Source organism: Apus apus, chromosome 9, assembly GCF_020740795.1.
Source record: "Apus apus isolate bApuApu2 chromosome 9, bApuApu2.pri.cur, whole genome shotgun sequence".
Taxonomy (NCBI): Eukaryota; Metazoa; Chordata; class Aves; order Apodiformes; family Apodidae; genus Apus; species Apus apus.
In genome coordinates, this window is record NC_067290.1 from 7,569,183 (window position 1) to 7,592,852 (window position 23,670).

The 23,670-nt window shown below is 45.6% G+C and overlaps 2 protein-coding genes and 1 long non-coding RNA gene across 3 annotated transcripts in view; 1 reads left to right on the plus strand and 2 right to left on the minus strand.

Annotated features, from left to right (window-relative positions):
* PLXNB1 (plexin B1) overlaps window positions 1–4,805 on the minus strand; it is an 80,543-nt gene extending 75,738 nt beyond the window's left edge. The window contains exon 1 of the mRNA XM_051627433.1: window positions 4,774–4,805. The gene's annotated coding sequence lies outside the window, so the exon portion shown is untranslated. The remainder of the gene's footprint in view (window positions 1–4,773) is intronic.
* Window positions 4,806–10,645: 5,840 nt separating this feature from the next.
* CCDC51 (coiled-coil domain containing 51) lies at window positions 10,646–18,125 on the minus strand. The gene is made up of 5 exons (XM_051627598.1): window positions 17,890–18,125; window positions 16,082–16,333; window positions 15,611–15,957; window positions 15,140–15,304; window positions 10,646–13,560 (listed from the first exon to the last, which is right to left on the minus strand). The coding sequence occupies exons 3-5, from the start codon at window positions 15,926–15,928 to the stop codon at window positions 12,784–12,786; spliced, it is 1,260 nt and encodes a 419-aa protein (XP_051483558.1). The 5' UTR covers window positions 15,929–15,957; window positions 16,082–16,333; window positions 17,890–18,125; the 3' UTR covers window positions 10,646–12,783.
* A 7-nt stretch (window positions 18,126–18,132) lies between these two features.
* LOC127388269 (uncharacterized) lies at window positions 18,133–21,973 on the plus strand. The gene is made up of 4 exons (XR_007890346.1): window positions 18,133–18,246; window positions 18,321–18,376; window positions 20,006–20,093; window positions 21,801–21,973. It is a non-coding gene; the product is annotated as an uncharacterized LOC127388269 (long non-coding RNA).
* The last annotated feature ends 1,697 nt before the right edge of the window (window positions 21,974–23,670 follow it).

Sequence of the window (23,670 nt, forward strand, 5' to 3'; positions counted from 1 at the left end):
CAGGGACAAAAGACTTTCCACATGAGACTGAACAGGACCAGATACAAGTAGCAAGATAAAATTACAACATTCAGATGATTCAAGAAGGGAAATTGATTATAATTTCCTAAAAGGGAGTAGCTATCAAGTTGCAGGAATATTGGGAGCAGCAGCACTGGTGCTGAGCAGAGGCTGGGGAAACTCAACCCTCAAGTTCCATACTGTTCTATTGTTAAACTTCAAAGCTGAAAGCAACACAAGATCTCACACATTTGCCAGGCACAGAAGTGTTCCTCACAGTACTTTCAGTGTTTATACTGCAAGCAAATCACTCAAGTTCACAAGCTATTAAAGTCTGACATCTGGGAATTTCCTTAACATCTACATAATTTCACCTCACATTTTGATCAACATCTAAAAGTTTCCTAACAGATCATGCTAACAGTTATTTTGACATTTTTTGTCCCTTTTCTTTCTTGGGGGTGGCAGGCAGGATTTGAAAGTGAAATTCTAACATTCAATTCAGGATATTAGAAATAATTTAAAAATTCATTGAATAAAAAAGACTAAAATCCACCTAAACTGATACCTTTTGTTTCTTGTTCTTTCCCCCCCCCCCCAATTATCAGGAGGCAGCACTTCTAGTTAATGAAAAGGAGACCTAATTAATGAAAAGGTTGCTTCCCACAACCTCAAAATAGCTCAGCTGTCTTAGTTACTACTTGGCTAAAAAAAAATAAATAATAAATTATCAGCAGTGAAAACAAGTCCTCCACATTTATTACTTAAGCAGTTGGGGAAAAAAAAAGCAGAGCCTTAAAGAGATCACACCAAAGCACCGTGGTTCTTCCATTAGTCAAGGCTGCAAGTCAGTACAGGTCAAAACATCCTACTTCATGTTTTTGCACCTTTACAGCTTAGCAAGTCTGAGCTCCAGCGACTACAACCCAGGGCAGTTTATTAAGCAGGGGCAGATCTCAGTTACCACTGACGCAAACCACAGCGTGAGGACTGCTCCTGTATGGTTCTAGAGAGCCTGACAGCAAAAATCCCACCAAGTGGTTTTCAGAGAGTCCCTGGAATCACAGTGCCAAGGGGAAAGGTCTTTCAGCTCTCCTCTTTGTTGGAGTGGAGACTGTGCAACACACAAGGTTACTGTTTCCCAGCTGAATTCAGCATCTACCCTGCATCCTGGAACAACAGTATCATGTCACGAGACTGTGCACATGCTCCTAATGCCTTAAGTGCCTATACCTAAAAAACACATGCAAGAGTTTTCTAAGAATTGTCTTCTGGCACTGAGCCCAAACCAGAGAATGCTCAAATAACAATCAATACGAATCTTCTCAAAAGACATCATCACAACCATCAGGTCATCATAGACACCTCCAATAATAGGACAAGGAAAAAGATACCAGCACAATGAAAGACCAGCTGGCACATTCCCAAAGGCAAAAGCAGCCCTCCTGTGGTTTTGATGAACAGCAGAAGATGAATCCTTTCAGATACAGTAATCCTGCAATCAGATACTCACAAGAACCACAAATAAACATGAATCAAATCCAGGGCTTTAACAGGTTATGAGGGATGCAAAGGAAAGTCAGTAGAAGGCACCAGTTTTTCAGCACTCAGCACAAAGACATTTCACTGAAGATCCAGGTGAGCGAGAAGGGCACCAGTCCAAACACTGCTTCCTGAAACTAGCTTGTATCTAGAGGGCTAATTCTTACAAGAAAGCAGGCAGGCTCATGCCTCCTCTGACTGCTACCACCCTGCACAGCCTGCAAGTTGGGATGAATCAAAGTCCTATAATCCTCCTCCAGGATGCCATTATGCAAGACTGGAAGGCTTCATCTCAGAAATTGGCTACAGTGGCCAATTTGAAGCTTCAGGAGGAAGAAACCAACAGCCAAAACCAAAAAAATGAAAGAACAGATGAAGAGGCTGGCAGAGAGGAGGACAAACTGAAGTCCTTGTGAGTTTGCTTTGACAGGCAGCAGAAAGGACTGAGAGATAGAAGGCAATGACAGAAAAGAAATAATGTGAATCTAACTGATTGGGGGGTGGAGTTTTTACCACAAAAAATACCATGCATTTGCAGGAAGCAGCTGCTTCACCTTCTTCCAAGCTTCCCCTCGTCTGTTGTTCTCCATCCTCAGGTGACACTAAAGCATAAAGCATTTATTCTACTGAAATAGATACCATGCCTCCCTGGACCCAGCACTGCTGGTTAAGTGAACCACTCCAGAATGCAAAAAACAACAGTAGAAGACAGCAAGGGCAACTGCTTTTGTTTTCCCTTTGGAGAGTGTGGGATAGCACACACCCCACACACAGACAACCTGGGTGGGTGCTTTTTCCTTCAGAGCACACCCAGCACATAACTGGCATGGCTTATTTGGCAGGCAGCCTCTCTCCAGGCACACAGGGCCACCTTCAGCAGCAACAGATACTTTCCAAACTTGTTCAGTCCTTGCAGTCTCTGCTGATGCTGCCAGGAAAGCCCAAGCAGCAACACTCACAGAAACAACCCTGCTCTGCACAGAGACTGGCACCAGCATGAAGGGAATGGCTTTGTACACTCCTTACAGCCCTCTGTCAGCTATTCCCTCTGCCCTTATATGGGAACATCCCGTGGCCTCCTTGGGAATACTATGCTCTTGGTGGACATGAAAGGTAAGGCAATACCTGAGCTGTCAGCACACGAGGACATTTGTTTTCTTTCTGAAAGGCAAGCAGAGTCTAACGAGCCCAAACTCTTTACAGCACTTAGAGGGGAGAAAGCAAAGGTTAAGAGTGTCAACCCCTGAGAGTCTGCACCCACCTTTCTCAAGAGAGTTATGCTGGTAATTTTAATCTTATTAAATATTGTTAATCGTATTAGTAACCTAACTCTTTTCACATGTTGGAAGAAATTTAAAGAGAAAATTCCATATATGACCACACTATGTTAAATGCTTTCTAGCCAAATCTCAACTCAGGGCAAGTTTCTGGCTTGCAGATTTCCAGTTCTGTTACACACAGGTGTGGATGAGCATGGAAGTCACCTGCTCAGCACCAGATTACCTATTAGATTGTTCTGGGGTTCTGCTAGACATTCCTGGCTTCTCAAAGTGACCCTATTAAAACCTATGGAGCTCTATGGCCAATTTGTAACAAACACCTCAATCAAGGGGAAACACCAGTTTCCCATTAGAATGCAAAACCACGCAGCACAACAGTTCAGTGCATCAGCTTCCCCCTGAATCAGGGTGAACGTCTCCATCGCTGGCTGAGCTCCCAACAACACACACACATCATCAGTGCAACGCTCATTGATTTCTGCATTTCATACACAAGGCATAACGCTGGAATCCTGTGACCTCCATTCAAAAAGTGAGGCCAGAAATGAGCCGACAGCAGTCAGCACTCCATCTTACACAGAATAAGGCACTTGTTAAGAGAAATACTGACCCTGCTGTTTTACAACACTCAGGATTGTAGCCCCTTTCTCTGTAACTACCGCAGCAGGCCAGATATTCTCTCAGGACCACTCCTGTTCCAGACTGCTGCCCCGAGATAAAGCAGCAGTCATAGAAAGTTTAGATTTGAGAAAAGAAAGATCTCAAATTGCACTGATGTAACAGAAAACACACCTGCTTAGGGGGCCCAAACACTTGCCACACACTGTCGAAAAGGAATGTGTTCAAGGTGGAAAATGAGATCTCCAGAACAACGGGACTTAACCACTCAGCTTCAGTACCAACAGTTAAATCAGTGCTCAGGGGGAAAAAAGGGGAACACCTTTCCAGAAGTTAAAGGTGTTGTATTTATCAGAAAGCCACCTAACACGTTGTTTTTGCTGTTTCTGGAAAAACTGTTAAACAGATTGAAAAAAGCAGACAAATTGGACTCCCCCAAGTGAATAATTTAAAAGCATTTGTAAGGTAGCAAAACAGATTTAATTATGAAGCAACTTAGCTTTCTGTAAAGGCAGTTGTTGCTACCTCTGAGGCTGAAGTTCCAGGGATACGATGATACTGACTTATAGCACTATTTTTTAAAGGCTTCAGCCACTGTTTACTGCCTCACCACTTCCTACCCGCCCCCTAATCCCCGGTTAAACACCGCTGAAGACACTCAAGTCCCTTGTCAATCCTTTCGCTGATTAAACAGTTATCTCGAGCTTCCCAAAGAACAACAGCCCCCGAGTCACTTCTGGCTCTTCCCCGCATAAGAAAGTTCTCAGCATCCTCTGGGAACGGCAGCCGCACCAAACCCGAACAGAATTCCCCCGTTAATACCTTTCCCCGGAGGCAACCGCTGCACTCCCAGGAGCGGGGCGAGGAACGGGCAGCCTTTCCAGCACGGCGGCAGCCCGCCCGCTCCTCGCCCCGCCACCAGCCCGGTGCCACCCGCCCCGCCGCTCCGCTCCGCTCCGCGGTCGCGGTGGACGCAACGCACCCGGTCCCACCAACCCGTCCCTCCCCTCGGGCGAGCTCGGGGCACCCGCGACGCGCACGGGAGGCAGGTTAACCCCGCGCACAGCAGCCCCGCCAACTCGCCCACGTCCCGCCCCACCCGGGGTCCCCCACCGGGCCGCCGCTCCAGCCCCGCCGCTCCGGAGGGGCCGCGCCCATCCCCCCCACGCGCAGACAAAGCGCGGCCCCCAGGCGGCACCTGCCGCTGACCCCCGGCAACGCGCCGCCAGCGCCTCCCCCGGGCCGGCCACAGGCGGCGGCGGCGGCGCCAGCCCGTGGAGCCGAGCCGAGCCGACCCCAGCCCCGCGGCCCCCCGGGCCCCGCCGCCCCTCACCTGCCGCCCCGCTCCGCTCCGCTCCCGCCGCGCCGCCCGCACCGAGCGCGGAGACACGGCCCCGCCCCGCGGGGGCACGCGCCCCCCCGCGCCGCCCCGCTCCTCCAATCGCCGCCGCCCGCCCCGCCCCAGCCCCGCCCACCGCCCCCCGCGCTCGCGCCCGGCGGCCGCCTCCCATTGGCTGCCGGCGGCGGGGCGGGGCGGGGCGGGGCGGGGCGCGCGGCCCCCTCCGCACCGGGCGCTGCCGCCGGACCCGCCGCCCCGGCCCGGCCCGGCCTTTCCGCTCCCGCGCCTGAGGGACGCGGGGTTCCTGTCGCCTCTGCCTTGCACCAGGCACCCCGAAGCTGCTGCTGGTGACGGACCGGTGCTCTGGATGCTGCCGCCGGAAAAATAAATGAGCCCGGCCGGGCAAACGGCTCTTCCCAAGGTGTTTGCAACCCCTCCTTTGAGAGCTGGACCTACAGCTGTGTTCTGGAAGAAACCACAGCTTCTCTCCTCTCTGTATATTTCACAGGAAGGTAACTTTGGTGTTTGGTTCAACAAGCCTTTGTGCTCGGCTGTCTCCAGCCAAGAGGTGTGGGTGAGTGGGAACCTGCAGTGATGCCGCATCCACAGGGAGCAAAATCTGATAACAAAACCAGTTTCTACTTATTTAGGAATCGTCCTGTACAAACACAGCGTTGGGTGGCTGAGATACAGCTCAGTTCTCCTGTGCAGAGTAGGTGGGAACCTGGATATTAGAAAGACTCAAGAACGTGACAAAACCGTAGTTATCTCTGGTTACAAATCAGTGCAGAACGTACCGTTCTGGCTGAAAGTCGGTGGGGACAAAAGCATCATAAAGCAGAAGTTCCTGAAGTGATAATGTGTAGTATAATCTGACTGTGTGATTTTTGCATTCTTGTGAAGCTGGAAGCTCCCGTCCTGAGAAGGGCAGAGGCTGGTGCTCTGTATGAAGGGGCATTTCTTGCCCCCAAGAACTGACTGCACAAAAACTTCTCTCTGAATCAGGGCTGAGTTCTGTCAGTAACAACTCCACAGAGGACAGAATTAATGCTGCCATTTTTATGGCTCACACTGTCACTTCTGTGTTTCCCAGATGTGCTGGACTCTGTTGTGTCGTTGATCAGCAAATGTACAGCTAACAACTGACCTGCTGTCCATGCAGTGACCCACTGTATGTACTGAATACAATTACACAGCCCAATGGCCATTTGTCTGCTGAGCTGACTGCCAGATGTTTGGAAATCCCAGACAAAAGATGAAGTTACTCCTTTACCACCCAGCCACAAATGCTGTGTGGAAACAGAGGACGCATCTGAGGACATGCAGAAGTGATACAGGAGCTTGTAGGATAAAGCAAACTGTGAGGAAGAGGAAACAGGCACTGGTCTGTATGCCAGGGGTGCCCATCACTTTTCGTTTTGGCTGGAGGAAGCTACAGACCTCGGTTCAAGACACAAAGCCGCTCTGAAAGTCTGAACCAGGCTTCCCTCCCACATGCATTTCTGACATTTCCGAGGAACATAGTTGGGACAAGTCCCATGTCCTTAAGTGTCATCAAACATCTACTTTCTTTGTTACAATCCGTCAGCCTCTCACATGCCCACCCCCAGCCCAAAAAGTGACTATTTTATGAAGGAAAAAATATGTCCAAAAGTTTAGAGATGCTGAACAGTCCCCAGGATCGGGCAGCATGATCAGGGTCCCCCAAAGTAAGGATTATTTCAGAGGCAGGTGCTGGCTGCCTCACTGAACCCTTTGCTCCTTGGTGTCATGTCATGCTGAGGAGTCCTTGGAGCCCACTGAATGCAGGGCCCATGAGGTCCCTCATGAGGACCCTCATGAGGATATGATCCCTTGCTTGCTCCTCTCCCCACAGGGACAAAGCCATCTTATTACCACACCCTGCTCACTGAATTGCTGTCCAGGTTAGAACTCACTGAACAGAGTATTCTCATCTCACCAATCAGAGGCATTTTAACTACACTCAAATTGCTTCTACCAAAATCCAGCTTTGATGACTAAGAATGTGAAAAAAAAAAACAAACCCTCAAAGAAACAATCCAATTTTTCTTTGCTCCAACCCATTCCTGACTCGAAACACTAATCCCCTTTGTGCTTTTCCTTGGGAGCCAGTCCCAACCTGCAGCCCCTTCGTCTGGTAAAAAATATTTGCAGGCTTCACCTAAAAACCTGCAAAAAGTCCCCATGAAAGCACACGGGAAAAAGCAGCTTTTCCTCCTGCCCCAGGCAGGGCTGGCACAGAGACTGGCTGCAGGGTATTCCTTGGGAGCAGGGCAGGAAGAACTTCTGTGCACTTGAAGGATGTTATTTTGCCCCCCTCCTGCCCCCCTTACTGTACTTACAGCTCCCTGGAGTGACCAGGATATTGTCTTCAGGGGGAGAGTTTTGATTACTCTGCACAAAAATCTCACCCAATCCTTAAAAATAAACTAGAGAAGAAGCTATTTCTCAAACATTACAGAGCTGAAAACAGCTTCACACAAATATACTGAGGAACACATTTCAACAGTTTTTGGTTTCCATTTGTTCAGAAGATTTTCAAAATATATTTAAGTCCATAAAGGATCCTCCTGTCTGGTTCTAAGCAGGTTAGCTAAGTTTCTGATGTAACTATTATGATAATCACAAGGCTAGCAGCTGCTTATGCTCCTTTTGATTTTCCTCCTGTTCTTCCTCCCTTCCAAGCAGGGGTGAGACGGGCTAAGAAAGTCACAAGGAGTATCTGACTGTTGTCTATAGCTTCTGGGAACACGCTGCATTTAGAGCAGTTAAGTCAGGGACCAACAGAAGGTTGACTGTATCTACCCTACTTTCAATCTGACTCTGTTCCTTTCGGGTTTTCAGTTTGTCAGAACATTTAGAAACTGCATTAATGAAGGTCTTCATTACCCTCATTTGGGTAATGAGCAGAGTAAGAGGCTCTCTGAGCACACACTGCTTTGCACAAGTGTACTTTTCTCTCTACAGAACACAGCAAAACAAGCTTGGGATGCTTGTGGCAATCCCTTTATCCTGGGGCTCTGTGGCCTAAGCATATACACATTGAAAGTCACCATGAAGAAGTTTTCCAGCATCACAGGAAGGCTGGAGCCCCACTGATTGTCACAATCGCCTTCATGAAGGGCAAGAATTAGATGTATTTGATGAAGCAGATCGCATGCACCAAACTAATACAGAATGTTGGATGATCAGCTCACTGAATTAACAGATTATGGTTTGTTTTTTAAAACAAGTCTTGAAGCACAGGGAAGTTCTTGAGAACTTACGATGTGCCACTATTTAAGCAGAATAATCTTTCATGGACCAGCTTGTTTCAGGCAAACTCACAGAAAGGCCAGTGTAGGCTACAGCTGTTTACAGCCTCACAACAGCAGTGTGCAAAGTTCTGCTAAAACCAGCCTTTAAAAACTTCCTTGAACAGTACTTCAAAACTGGTCAAGAAGTCACCCTTACAAATTTGATTCTCAAAAATAACTACTAAGGTGATACTTTTTGGGCTGTCCTTTATTGCAGCTGTGCATACACGAACTCTCCCTCTCCTGGTGTCTAACACCACAGCCCATAGTAAACTGAGCTGTCGTTTCCTCAGCACAACACTTCTTCATTCTGCTGTCACTTGCACTATAGGATGACCTGCACTAGGATGACTCAGACATCAAACTGTCCATAGACTCTCACTTTAAGAAACAAAAGAAAACCAACTAAAAAGCAGCAGTTCTTAGAACAGAGAATTTCAAAAGTTCTTGACTGAATCCTTTCTGTCCCAGGACAGAACCTGCCTAATATAAGTATCAAACCCAGTGGTATTTATCTAAACTGTTCTTAAAAACCTCCCATGATGTAAACTCCCAAACCTTGCCACAACCATAACTATCTGAGGCTTATTTCTCCTTAAAAAACAACAAACAACTGTGGCCCAGCTGGTTTTTGCTGTATTTAAGCATACACCACCTTGGATTATCCACCAATTGCCAAGCACCAGAAATCACGCTTGTCTGTTTTATGAATATAACTTGCTAGCAAAAATCTGGCAATAGAATACAATTCTAAATATAATATGGACAAAACCAGCATTGACTCCCTTTCCTAGCTCACGAACCTCAATCCTACTGCAAATCTCAGTCCTGCTTCTGAAGTAAACAGGACACCCCTACCACTCCTCAGCTCCATAAAGATGGAAGTATTTGCTTTTAGAAGGTATTCTTCTGTGAAAGAAATGGTCTTTTCCATACAGATAGTTACACTGAAATTAACAGGAGCATCTGCAACTTCTGACTAGAATCTTAGAATGCTGGAAACATTCAAAACTTGAGTGTTAATAAATATATATTCTGATTATGACACCTCATATAATTGCTTTTGTCATGTATTTATATGCAACATTTGCTGCTCCTTTCATGAATGGAATAAATGGCAACTTTCCTCTTCAGAATGCAGCTACTGTTAGAAATCTGCAGTGACCTCATTAAAGTTATTTCCGTAGCCACGAGGCTGTTTGCTTTTGAGTTACTGGTGGCTTCTCAGAGAACAGTAAGAACTCGAAATAACTTAGCATGGACGAAGCTCAGGCCACTGCCACCCATTTTTCTATAGTTAGTGTCTATCAGAGGGTTTCCTGTTGCTCTTACTAGGTGCCTTATCTTCTGCACCTTGTCAGTGGAATTGAATCAGCACTGCTTTTCTCTGACCTGTACACAATGCCTAGGTCAGTCCCTGGCCTCATTAGACCTGTACAAACCACTGCAGCCACCACCCCTCCTGGCTGACGGGTGTTTGGGACCCAGGGCTGGTTGAGCCATTCTGCCCAGAGGGGACTTTACTCACAGGAGCAAGAATGTAAGTCTCAAAAGGGCTCTGCAAGCAGAATATTCTTGCTGAGGAAAGCTTAAGCTAAGAGACCTCATTCCAAAAGTGAAACTCAACTATCTACTACGAACGCTGTTAATAATTCGTAGGTATGCAACAGAACACCTTTTAAAAATAAATAAATAATAAAAAATTACAATATTTTTTAACTGAAATAGCCCAGAAGAGCACAGGCAAGGAACTGTTCATTTGGCCATGGCTGAATCACCAGGAAACACGCACAGAGATGACACTGACTGTGTTATGGAAACCACTGTACTGCCAGTGTACCTGAACTAACGTGAGCACCCAGATAAACACCTCTGCACAGCTGTGCATTTGTTCAGACTTGTGTATTTGCTGCCTGTGTTACCATGACAAATACTTAGCATGAAGTCCTGAACAGATTAGGCAGGTAGTCTATGTTTTAGTGTCTTCCTGGATATTGCCTTCAGCTAGCTGAGGTACAGCTGTTACTGTTGCAGCCACACCTTCTGGCTTTGGGGTACACATACAGCACAGCACTGGCACAGATCATTGCCACAATGGAGTGATGATTAACCCAGGATTGAGGGAATATACAAATCTGCTCTCCTAATTATTACATAGACACAGTTAATGACAAGGTGTTGTTTTTTTCTCCTAATTGAAATTACTCTGCTGTCACTTCACACAGAAGAATCTAGCAAGAGCAGAAATAAGAGAACCACAGTAATCGCTTGTGTGTTCTGCCAGCTGCGCAATGTTGCTCACAGGGTCTCTTCCTGAACCTTAAAAATTCCCTACAAAGGATGAGATCCAGTTAATTTCATGTTGATACATATCACACCATCCAGCTCTTTTCAAATTTCAGGCTCTGTATTTCAAACTCATTTATTGCAGATGTATTTGCTACTCTTCTCAGTGACTTCCCCATAACTCCAGGCAATGCTAAGCTTCCTACTACCATCCTTCCTTTAAATGGGTAAAAAGCAGATCTCTTGAGAGCAATAAACAACCCTTGGTTTTGTATTCTCTTATTTATTGAATACATGCTTAGCCTTGGACCTTCACTCTTTTTTGATGCCACCAAGTACAATTCAGTGAGTGCTGCCTCAACTTTCAAGTTTAGCTGCCCAACATTCAGCATTTAAGAACCAGGCTTATATATATAATCCACACTTTTCCATGATGCTGAGTATCTAAAATTCCGCCACTTACATAATAAGTAGTTAAACTGAAGAAAAAATTAATTAAAAAACACAAAACAAAATTCTCAGTGACTAGTGTTGGCAAATTACACATGGAACCATTGTACTACCCCTTCGCCTTTAATTACACACTCGTATCTGATTTTCAAGCTCCTGCAAGAAGCATAACCTGTAAAATATTTGTGAAATGAGAGAACAAAATATTACAGATTAAAAAAATGGTACCGATCTGTATGTAAACTTCTTGACACAGCTAAGTGCAAGATGATTTTTATCCCAGTTCTCGATCAGGCAATATGATAATATGACAAATACTTGTTATTCACGTTTACACTCCAAACAATCAATCTATAAATCAGCACTGGTCCTTCCCCAAACCACTTTGTGCATACTTCATCTCCCTGAAAAGCAGTGAATCATCACAGATGTCTCCCAATAAAATTTGTTTATTCGGTCATAAGAACACCTAATGATACTAAATGAACTTGGTGCCTCAGAGCACATGTCCCTGTACAAACATTTTGTGGTCTTAGGAGCTCATAGTCAAACCCTCAAACTCTTTTAACATGGTTACTGGGGGAAACTAGAGAGAGCCTATAGAAAAAAACCCACCACAACCACAGCAGACTCTATAATAAACACAACTTAGTCATTCTGAAAGCTTACACAAAGGCATGAAGCGAGCTTGTCACTCTTTGTCTGCAAAGGTTCCTCACAGTGCTCATAGAGCACGAGCTTCTCATCTGATTTGCTTATCTGCTCCCACCACAGGGAGAAAACTGCTTCTTATCATAGTGATACCAACAGCTTCGTGTGACACCGCACACAGATACTGAGGTTTAGACAAGCCTGTTTTCTGAATGAACCATTCTTCAGCCTTCCAGGAAAAACAGACAACTGGACTTTTCACTTTTTTTCAAAACATTATTTTGGAGTGGTCTGCATAATGCTGTTATGATTTACATACTGGCTTAAAAGTGCCTGCTGTAGAGTAGCATTTCTATTTCCAGACAGGACAAAATTGAAAAAAGAAAAAAAAATGGAGAAAGTTCCCTTGAGATACTAGCAAGAATAAGAAAGCGATTGCTCCATAGATGATTAGTAAAACTACAAAATACCTAGGGAATGATGGGTTAAGGAGTTTGTAGAGAAAGGATAATTGGCTTCTATTGGCAGAATAAGCATCATCATACTTAACACGTCTCTGTATCTGAACCCTTTTTTCTCTTTCCCTGCCTGCAAGCAAGGACATGGAGCTATCAGTAACAAATAGCTGCAGCTCCAGGATACTTCATGATAAACCACTTTTAAGAAAAAGCTACCACATGTAACTTAAAGGGATTTTAAATGTGTCATCTGGCTGTACAGCCACATTGTATCACGGTAACTTCAGTCCTCCTCTTTTATATGGGCCCTGTCTTTGTCATGTTGCAAGGCACTGCACTGTATATAGAATTAAAAAAATTCAGGGTAACTATTTCAAAGTGTTTGGCAAAATTACTTGTGTTTGTTGTGGATTTTTTTTTGTATAGCCAAACTGCAAAACTATGAAGAAATCAGGAGCAATACCATAAAGAATTACACATGAAGCACTTAGATCAGTGACAGATTAAATGAATAATTTGAACAGAAAATCACACAGCTCCAGAGTGAAAGTCACCAACTGGCATGATATACAAGACTAGACAGTAAAAGAGTGAAACAGTGAATAAAATCAACAGATGAAACTAGAATTTCCTTTGGCTGAGGACTTAAAAACCACAATGCATGACAGAGACTGTTAACATGGAGCCTGCAGGAGCAGATGGACTAAGTCTTCACAAGTTTTCCAAGTATCCAGGAGGAAGCATAACGAGAAGCGCTAACACAGCTTTATTTGGACTTGAACTCTGAGTATACAGAGTGCAACTTTACTTTTATTAGCCTAGCAAATTGTGGCAATTAGAGATCAGTTCCCTTTGAGTATAATATAGAGCACTGGCAGAGTAATAGCAACCACAGCACAGGTCACTGCAGTGCTGTAAATAGAATTCCTCTTGATCTGCGTTTCCAGTCTCCGCTCGGTGTCACACAGCTCTAAAATCACGTCCCTCACTGCAGAGGCCTGGCCTGTGCCCTCTGCTGCAGCCCTGGAACCTGCTCTGTCTGCAGGCCTGGCATGGACAGCCAGTTTCACACTCTGCACCTCAGAGATCAGCTGTGCAATGCTCTCCTGCAGGCTGTTTAACTGCTGCTGTAAACTGCCTAGACACGAACTGACCTGTTTAGTGTAGTTTAGCTGCTCGTTTAAAGGAATTAAAAGAGAATCTATTTTTATGGAGTCATTCTTGTCTTCTCTAGTTAACAAAGTGCCTTCTTTTATTTCCTGTGGTGTCCTTGTTTGCAGCACATTTTTCAGGTCTGCTATGACGTCACTGAGATCCTTCTGCTGTAAGTAATGACTGGAGGCCTGTTCTTTGATGGCTTCTTGCAGATTTATTGGGCCCTTCTGTGCTTCAAGCACCAAGACTTTCAATTCCTGCAACCTTACTCGATTAACATAGGTGGAACCAAGAACACCTATAATGGCTCCCAGTACAGAACCAATAATAGACCAGTTCTTTGTTTTTTCAGCTCTTGTTCGCTCTTTCTCATGACTTTCCCTCACAGCTGCAGAGAAGAGAGAGAATTTTTCTCTCTCAGATTCTTCTGCATTTAAATAGGCAGCTCGGTACCTCTTCTCTTCCTGCAAGAAATACAGTGATTTGAAGGAGAAAGTATAATATGAAGCTATAAAGTCTATACTAACATCCCAACCCACCAAAAGAAACCAAAACTCAAACCAACAAAACCCCAATGCAGATGAAAAAACAGAAATGAAGAACATCTGTTAGTTCTGTTTCAGAAATTTTCCTTTTAATGTGGGATTTTTTTAATTAATCCTACTTAAGTCAGTGAGACATCATTCTAAGTCAAAACTGAGAAACGGAAAAGGTCACTGAGCATTCCAGCTGAAGATCCTCTACACAATAATCTGTCACATGTTGATGATAGAAAAGGGGTATGAGCAGGGAAAATCTTTTTTTTGACCCTGCTTACTTCTCCAAACGCTACCTTTATTTGTCACACTTCTTCCTTTCAGTTCTAAACCCCTTATATGGGAACTGGAAATAGGATGGTAAAGGATGTCTCTGATAGCTTCATCTCATGAACACACACACTTCTATTTCTCTGCCTTCTCGTTCTTACCCTGCTCACAGACAAATGTCTTCCCTCTCTGCCTTCTCACTGGCTTCAGCATGGCACTTTAAACCACCTTATCTCAGCAAAACAGTGGAGGGTTTTCTGGTTGTTTTCCTGCAGTAAAATTCCACTGTTTAACAAAGCAATCACTGCTTTTGGTAGTGGTGAGCCTGCCTGCCAGCTAACTGCATCTCCCAGAATTACTCTCATTCTCCTGAGTATCTGTTTCTTTTGTGAGACAGCACCACCACCTTATGGACAGCACTGACTTGAGTTCTGCCTTTCTTCACAGTCACACAGAGCTCTGTTCTTCTTGAAGTCTCATCCACACAGACCTGATCCCTTATTTAGACAACAATAGCTCTCTAGTCTTTCCTGATGTTCTACCCACTGATCCAGGAGCTCAGTTTAAGCTCAAGCACAGGTACCCACTCCTTGCCTGGGCTTTGCCAAAGGTGTACCTGTTTCCAGACCTGTTCCCTGCTATTCCTGCAGTGTCATCTGGATTTCCTGGATTGACTTTGGCTGCTACCTTGTCCTTATCTCTGATTGATGGGATGTTAATAAGCATGTTCCTGTCACCAGCCCATTTGGTTCATTCAGCTGAGGTGCTGCAGGGCTGTGTCCTGCTGGTGAAGATACTGCCCCAGCCTGCACTGTGGTCAACCTCATCTTCTTGCATGCCCTCCCCAAAAAAACAGCCTTGCTCCTTCTGCTCTCTCACAACAGCTTTAATATGGCCTGGGTGCTGAAGGCAGCTGAAAGAGTTTTCATGGATTAACCAGAAAGGAGCTTCCCTTATCACATGGAAGGTTAATTCATCAAATCCCAGCTTTTAGTTGACTAATCATCTACAGGCCACCACTCATCTTTCTAGGCTCACCATCTTCACCTTTCACCTCCAAATTTACAGCCCTATTTTAGCATTTCCACAGCAGATCAAACAATCTACAACATTTAACTAAACCAAGTATCATCAGAAATTGACTTCAGAACTGAGCGGCATCTGCAAAAAACAGCCACTAGTGACAAAAGCAAAGCACACAAACTTTCATCACATCTGCTAAGTGCCAACAAATTACCTGCAGCAACCTGTGTTCCAGGGTGGCCAGTTCTAAATACTGGGTGTCATCCCGGGAGACCCTGTCTAAGCGGTCCCGAATTTCCTTCAGTTTCATCTGTTGGGCTTCCACATTCTCCCGAGCCTCTCGCACTATCCCTCGAGCTATCATAAAGACGTTTTCAGCCTGAGAAGACAGAGGATGTATTTTAGAGACTTAGCACCAGACAGATCCAAATCACTACGTTCCGTTTTTTTTTGAGGAAAAAGCCCCAGCAACAAAGCAAACCACACTCCATTTCAACCTCAGGGACAAGCTGTATCTGCCAACACGCATAAACACATTCATCTACCTGCAAAGATAATCAAAGCAGAAAAAAAAGACATGATTTTCCTTGGAGCATCTCTTTTTTTTCCTGCCCAACAGCCAGTATTTATCCTTCATGTAGTTAAAATCATAACTTTTAAGTTTCCAGGTTATCTCCTTGTTTACCTCTGTCACTTTCCCCTGTGCCTCTCGGACTTCATTAATCCCAACAAACTCTTCATATCTGTCCCACCAAGCCTTGCATGTTGCAGACACTTTTTGCAGGGAGTTTTTTCCCATGACAGTCCCAGCTTCTGTCAGGCGGCCGAGGAGACCCACGGCCATTTCCATTGCAGACTTGGCTTCAGGCCTCTTGGGTGCTGAGGAGCAGTAAGTCCTCACTATGTGTAAATTCATTTTTGGACTCCACTTTATTGACGAATGGTGATACTGCAGACCACAGGACACTGAGGACACACTTGACTTATATTTCATTGGCCCCATGTCTTCAATTTAATCACTGAATGAAAGTGCTACAAGGAGAAGAAGAAAAGTTACTGAAGTGTGGCTGACTGCTGCCTCTTAAAACTACACATGCACTAATCCAAATAAAATTTAAGAATGGCTTAAACCATCACTAGTTGACACCATACTTACCTGGAGAACTTTCCACACCTTTCAGCAAAGGGCAGTTCTGCCACTGATTCCTGCTTTTCTGCTATTAATAAGTGCTCCCACCATGCTACTTGATCACTAATTCACCCACTGTGTGAACAGTGCAGATCCAGTACCAGCAGGAGTAGCTTCAGAGTAATTACATCCTTCAGCACAGAAGTGATTGCCAGATGAAATTCTGCCTTGTGCTTTCACACTCAAGTTCAGCACCCCATGTCACAGGTACTAACAACTCTGCAAAATAACAGAAGTAGGAAAAAAGACAGAAAGGGGTGGGGGAAATCTTGGTAAGATATGTGGGGCTTGATCGTTCCCTTTGTCTTAACACTCCAGAAATACATGAAATGTTGAAGAATGCAGAGACAAAAACATGAGGGACAAGGAGAAAACAGAGAAGTGCTGAACTGAACAAGTGATCTCATGAGTACTTGTCTACTCATTTACTACAAATGTAAAACCTCAGGAAAAGCCATAAGATCAGAAAAATACAGGTAATGAACACACAGCTGGGGCTGCATTTTAAAATGAGCCTAAAATTCTTGCTTACACTGCAAAAACAGACTGCCAGTTATGGTTTATTGCCTATTGATTTGCAAGCAGGATCTTATTTTTCTACTTTCCTCTAAAAACTGTAAGTAGGGAAACATCCAAATAAAGTTTTATATGAAGCTTGAGCATGACTGTTGGGTTGGACCAACATGATATAAAAACAGGGATTATTGAAAAAGCTTTATAGCTGCTGCACAGTTTACAAAAAGTAATTTAAAAAGTTTTCCATGTTAATTTTTGGTGGCTGATGACATCATATATGCACAAACACAGGCACCTCCACAGGAAAGGATTTTTCCTACTGGAAAACATTTTTTTATCAGCTTTTAGCTGGCTATTGATTCTGAATGCCACAGGCTCATTCCCTGTCAAATATTTCTAACAAATAGTAGTGACACTGAGCACCACTGTGAAAATATGACCAGTTGATTTATATACAATAATATGACAGATCAAAACCACAAGAACATGGAAATTAATTAACTTCTCTTTCTTTGCAGCATCACTTGCAGGTCTTACCATTACAGCAACCCTATATTGCAGGGCAGGTGCTAACACCCCAGCTCAACTCTGTCCATTCCAGACTGCAAATTTTCCCTCTTTTAATTGCACTGCTACATGAAGAGTTTTACCAAATACTCAGGCTATTGAGACAGTTATAGCAGAACCAGAAAGCTGAGATTTTGAGAAGCACTTCTACGTAGTCAGTTGCAAACAAGCTGCAAAGAAAGCAATCTCAGTCTGAGCTGTCAGGACCCGAAACAGTGAAGAAAACTTAAACTGAAATGACATTCCTTCTCCCTCTTTTGCTTCTCTTTGTCAGAAAATGAGTTTCCTCTGCCTGCAGTCACTGACATAACTCAGCTTCCAGAGGGTTTACGCCCCAGCTGCTCCACACACGCTGGACACAGGTGGGAAGTAAGAGCAGCTTCTGTGGGACCTATCTTACTTTGCAGCACTTCAGTCACAGCCAAAATGTAAAAGCAGGGTTTCCAAGACGCACCGCGCACTCACAGCTCCCCTTCCCACGCTCGACGGGGGCAAAAGTCTGTTTTTTTGGTGTTTTTTTTTTTTTTTTTTTTTTTTTTTTTTTTTTTTTTTTTTTTTTTTTTTTTCCACACGACCGACCCGCTCCCTGCCGGGGAGGCCCCTTCGCCGCACCCGGGCCACGAGGCCACGCACCCGGCACCCTGCGGCCTCTAGCAGCCACGCACAGGCGCGGGCAGCAGCACGGGTCTCACCTCAGCCACGGGAGGCGACCGGCCCGGGATCGCGCCGCCAACCCTCCCCTAGGCCGCGCCAGCGGCGGCCCGCGGCTCCGTGCGCGGCGGGAGGCCGAGCCGAGCCGCTCCCCAGCGCCGGGCAGCCCTGCCCGAGGAGCCGGCCGAGCTGCCGCCACCGCCGCCCCGCCCGGGGCAGCACCTCCTCCTCGCCCGGGGACCGGCCCGGCGCTCCAGGCGGAAGCGGCGGCGGAAGCGCTACGGGAGCGCTACGGCGGCCGCGCGGGGCCAGGCGGAAGCGGCCACCGGGCGGCGCGAGCCCGCGTGCGCGGCACGGAAGGGAGCGGAACGGACCGGGCACCATGTCGGGCCGAGAGGGTAAGGCCGGGCCCGGGGCTCCCGGCGCCGCCCGCCTCCTCCCCCGGGCCTCACTGTCCCCTGTCTCTTTGCAGGCGGCAAGAAGAAGCCGCTGAAGCAGCCGAAGAAGCAGTCGAAGGACCTGGACGAGGTACCGGGCGTCCTGCTGGCGGGCAGGCCGGGGCCTCAAGCGGCCGCCCCCCGCCTGCCGCCCCCCGCGGGTCTCCGCTGCCAGCCCCGGGGGTGGCGGGGCAGGCCGGGGCCACGGGGAAGGCTGGGATGTCCTCGCCAGAGGGGCGGGCTGTGACGGGAAGTGTGACACACGGGAGCGGCCGCAGGAGTCTAGGGCAGGGTGCACAGAACGGGGGGGATCGAGGGGTTTAAATAAATGAGGTGCTAGCGAATCTCGTGCTAGAGAGACTTAAATGTAAAGGCTCAGAGCATGGGCTGTCGGGAGTAGATAGTGCACCAGTAATTGGGAAGAGACAAATAATGGTGTCTCTTTGAAAAGGAAAAAAAACCAATATCATGGCTTTTGCAGTAAGTTTTGTTGTTAGGGAAGCGGTGCGACCAGTTAAGGGCTTAGAAGGATCCAAGCTACCATAATGGATTTTAGTACCAGCGTGGCAAACAAAAGCAGTGCTGTTGTGTGGCAGAGCAGGGCTGTGGGTGTGAGGAGGAGCCCAGCAGGGATGAGGCTCGTGGTGCTGGCTCGTGGCACCTCCTCAAAAGGCAAGGCAGGAGCAGGGCCTCAGAAGGTGAAGGGAGCTGAGCCTGCAGCTGGCTGGAGTGCCACACTCCAAAAGCAGCTACCAACAATTCAGTGTCTGACAGCAAGGGCAGATTGAGTGGGGTTTTGCAAGATTTCTGTCTTCAGTTGGAGTCTGAGCAATGTTTTCGTTTTTCACCATGAGGACAATCAGACTTTGGAATAGTGTTCCAAGGGAAGTGGTTGATTCCCCCACATTGGACAGTTTTAAGTCTCAGCTGAACAGGGTGCTGAGCCATCTCATATAAACTATAGTGTTACCTGGAAAGGTTGGACCAGATGATCCTTGATCCCTTCCAACCTGGCATTCTGTGATTCTTTCCAGTGATAAAGGTAGTTGAGCCATGGGCTGGATTGGTGAAGAATCTATAAAAGATCAGTTGCCAAAGTCCTCAGTTTAATTACCCCAAAATCCCAAGTGCCAAGGAAAAGGTCCCTTTCAGCCTTGATGTCTATGAAGAGTACATATCTGAAGGACAGAGTATGTCTGAACTCTCTCTTGAGTTCTAGAGGCCTCTTCTAGCAGGGGTGCTCAACAGTTGCCCTTAAAATTTGCCAGGGGTTTCTTAAACTCAGCAAAAATAGTTACATATGGGAGGAAGGATTTTTTAAAATTAATGTTTTTTTCAGGTAAAAGCCACCGTTTTTTTTCTTAAATTGTGTATAATCCAAGTGTTATTTTTAGCACTTGTCTGCTAGCCTGCCAGTGTCGCTGGTGGCATATTAATGAATGGTTTTTGTGCAAACATGGATTATTCAGAGGGCAGGATGTGATTATGCCATGGGAAACAGTCTTGTTTAATTTCAGAAAGATCAAACATATAAAAGTTAAGTCACAGCAAAAAAGCCTTTGTCATAGTTCTTAAAGGTTTTGCATATTTAGTAGCATTCAATTGTCTTGCTTCAGTTCAGTCATGTTAGAACATTATGTTTGTTGTCTTGCAGTTGTTTTTGAATTGATTGGGGGGGGGGGGGGAAGATGTTAACAACCACTGTTGTTCTTTTCTTTAGACAGACCTGGCATTTAAACAAAAGCAGAAGGAGGAGCAAAAGAAACTTGAGGAGATGAAAGCAAAGGCTGCTGGAAAAGGGCCCCTCAGTAAGTGAGGTGCCATGCTGATAGGAAAAAGGGAGCTCTTACTGGCTCCAAAAATGGGATGGTTTTGCTTGACAAACAAAAAAAGGCATGTACCTCTAGGTTATGTAACATCCACCAGTCAGTGGATGGCAGGTGAAGATGATAAGTAACAAACAGGCTAACTTATTTTCCTTTCACTATGTAATTTCATCCCCAAGTTACTGATGCAGGCTCTGGTTTAGCAGGGGTAACAGTGTGTCTGGCACCTGTTTCAGGGGGCTGGTGCAGAGACATTTCTACTTTTTTTTTTTTTAACATACCATCTTTTTTTTCCATACATATTACATGTAGGCTTTGCCACAGTCCTGAAAGTTTAGCAAATCCAGTAATTGTTCTGTTAGAGTGAATTTCTTGAAGAGCAGTAAGTTTCTACCAGGAAATAAAAAAAACAAAACATGACTGGAAATTATTCTGACTTCAGCTCTTTTCCCTAAGTGCCTGTAAAGCACATTGTGTCACAGAAGGTTTGCAGGGTGCATCTTGGTGGTGCATCCAGCCTAGTCTCTATCAGATGTTGGTCTGTGCACTCATTAGCAAAGCTCTACATCTTTAAAGGCCCTAGAAGGACCTTTCCAGCAACCCCATATAAACTTTGTTTCACTAACGGCCTTTGCTATGGATTCTTGTCAAGTGCTGTTTGAAAATACAAAATCTCCTGGATTCACTTTACCTGTACTCTTAATGGTAGCCTCAGAGTTCCAGCAGGTCAGTGAGGAAGGATTTACAGTTTACAGAAGTCCTGTTAACTTTCACAAGACTCTGTTTATCCACTTTCTTATTACAGACTGTTACCTTCTCAGAGATCAAGGTCAGACTTGCTGGTCTGTAGTTCCCCAGTTCCTTACAGAACCCTTCCTGTATCTGGGAGCTGTGCTGGCAGTCTGAGTCCTGTGACATAGTAGCTGTAACAATAATTTTCAAATCTTAGCCAGCAGTCCTGCTTTTTCACATTAGATATTGTTAGTGCTCTTGGAAGGAGTGCCATCAGGTCCCACTGACTTGAGATATTTCTTATTTGTCTCAGATGGATGTAGCTCCTCTGATTTATAGGCCTACAAAAATGTGCTGGGTGTGGGACTCAAAGGCCCTTCTGTGTTACAGGCCAATGCCAAACAATTCACTCAACCTCTCTTTGTGTCCTTACTGTCCTAAACTTGTTTTCTTTCACCCAGCTTTAGTCTCTTCAATAATAGGGACTGCCAAGAACAGATAATCCCAGAGAACTAGAATTCTTATAATTCCAATACCTGCTTCTGTACAGCTTAGATCCCAACTGGGGGCTCTGGTTGCTATGGGGATACCCATACTTTTATCCCTTAGCCTTAAATTTGATTGGATCAGACTGTACTCCTGCTGAATAATAAAGAAACAATGAAGGGTGTCTATGGAGGAAAAAAGGAATGGTTGAAGTACTTAGTGCTGTTGTAGATTCATGGGGCCTATTTGGTTCCAGGAGAGACTTGGTTTCCATTGTTGACATCAAGTTACTTATTCAGAGTAAAGTAAGTGAGATCACAAACACAGAAGAGTAACACAAGCAAAAGCAATTGACCAGTGGGGGTGTGAGCTGTATCAGCAGTCCAGTGGGGATTTGATTTTATGAGGAACTAAATTTGTAGCTAAGCTCTGAAACAGTTGTCTAACCAGTTGTGTTGTTTCTTTTGGCAGCCAGTGGTGGAATAAAGAAGTCTGGCAAAAAGTAGTTTGATCCAACTGCAGGGTAAGAAGTCATTGAGTTACTCTATGGATCTGCAGACTTCAGAGAGTCACAAAAACTCACTGTCATTTGGGAAGCATTGTACATTGTGTTTAGTCTGAATAAATTTTTTTGTTAAGATGTATTAATTTTCTCTCTTTATCTGTGGGTTATGTTTTAAAAATGGCATTACTGTTTCATACTGGAAATGGGCCTTTTACTGAAGACCACTTGTGACTCTGTGGAGCCCGAGTACATCTGCTGGTTTGGTAGTAATTTGTGAGAATAAATTTAAATTTCTGCTCTTCATTGTGACAATGAGGGCCAGGGCCTGAGCATTAAAATCTGCAGTTTTAATCTGGAGGCTCAGGTTTAACTGCAGTCATCCAAGATGTTGCTGTATCAGCCTATGCTTTGGTAAGAGCTGGAAGTTTTCTCTAAACAAAAGGTTGGGTTATACTTCTGTTGCCAGCAAAGTGGTTACCTTAGCTATCCAAAACAATACTCCTTTTCATATTGCTACTTAAGTACACTGTGGTGCTTATGCCCCATAGCCCCAGTGGCTGCTGAGCACACACTTACTTGCCTTTGTCCTACAAATAGTCACATCTTTTTTTCCTTTCAGCCTGGAGAAGAGGAGGCTGAGGGGAGACCTCGTTGCCCTCTACAACTGCCTGAGGGGAGGTTGTAGTGAGGTGTGTGTTGGCCTCTTCTCCCTGGGGACCAGTGATAGGACAAGAGGAAATAGGGTCAAGCTGCTCCAGGGGAGGTTCAGGCTGGATATTAGGAAAAATGTATCTACAGAAAGAGTGAAAAGGCCTTGGAACAGGCTGCCCGGGGAGGTGGTGGAGGCCTGAAGGCCTTCAAAAAAGGGGTAGATGTGGCATTTTGGGAGATCGTTTAGTGGCTGGGGCTTGTAGGGTAGACAGCTGGACTTGATGATCTTGAAGGTCTTTTCCAACCATGAAAATCCATAATTCCTTGAACTTCCGCACTGAGATCACCGCACTTTTACAGTCAACAATGCCTGGAGTGGGGGGGGTGGAGAGGGGAGGGAAATGGCACTTATGGGAGTAGAATTTAGCTTTTGGAAAGGAGTATCAGTGATGGCTCACTGGGCACGGAGACACCAGGCACGGAGCGCTACGGGGGGGTTCTAGTCCAGAAGAGACGTTTCCCACCTCAGGGAACGGCGGGTCCCGCGCACTGCTGGCCTCGCCTCGGCGCGCACCCCCCGGGCTGCCTGGGCCTGAACCCCAAAGAGAGAAAACACTCGCCCCATCTTCACCTCCTGCGGGCTGTTTGCTCCTGGCACTGTGTGAGGGCATGGAGGTTAGTGATAGAGAAGTAGCTGGACACGTTTTGTCACGGAATTCTGCCGCCCCACCAGCTCTCACGGTGCGAAGGCTTATTCTGTCAGTAGCTTTCTGAATGCCCTTTGTGCAGAAGTTAGCTCTCTGTTTTTCTGGGGAGCTGGATCTTCTAGAAGACAGCACAGTGTGATGGTCCCTTTTTTTTTGCCTAAAAACATGCCTTTATGTTCTTCACTGCTCTAGAACAATTTGCTTTGGTGTTAATTTAGTGGGTTTGGAGAGGGGGGTAGCCCTGAATGCTGTCAGGATCTCTGGTGTTCCTGTATGCTACAGTCTTGGGGAAAGTAAGGGAAACACATCCTGCAGAACATCAAGGGAGGTCCAAGCATAAACAAAACGAGGGAGAGATTGTGAGGACAAAAAACCAAAACTGTTTAATTATTACACCTATGGCAGACTGGCTCCTTGGAGGTTGATGATGCTACTCTAGATTTCGCACCTGAGCACTAAGATACTTCACAACCTACGT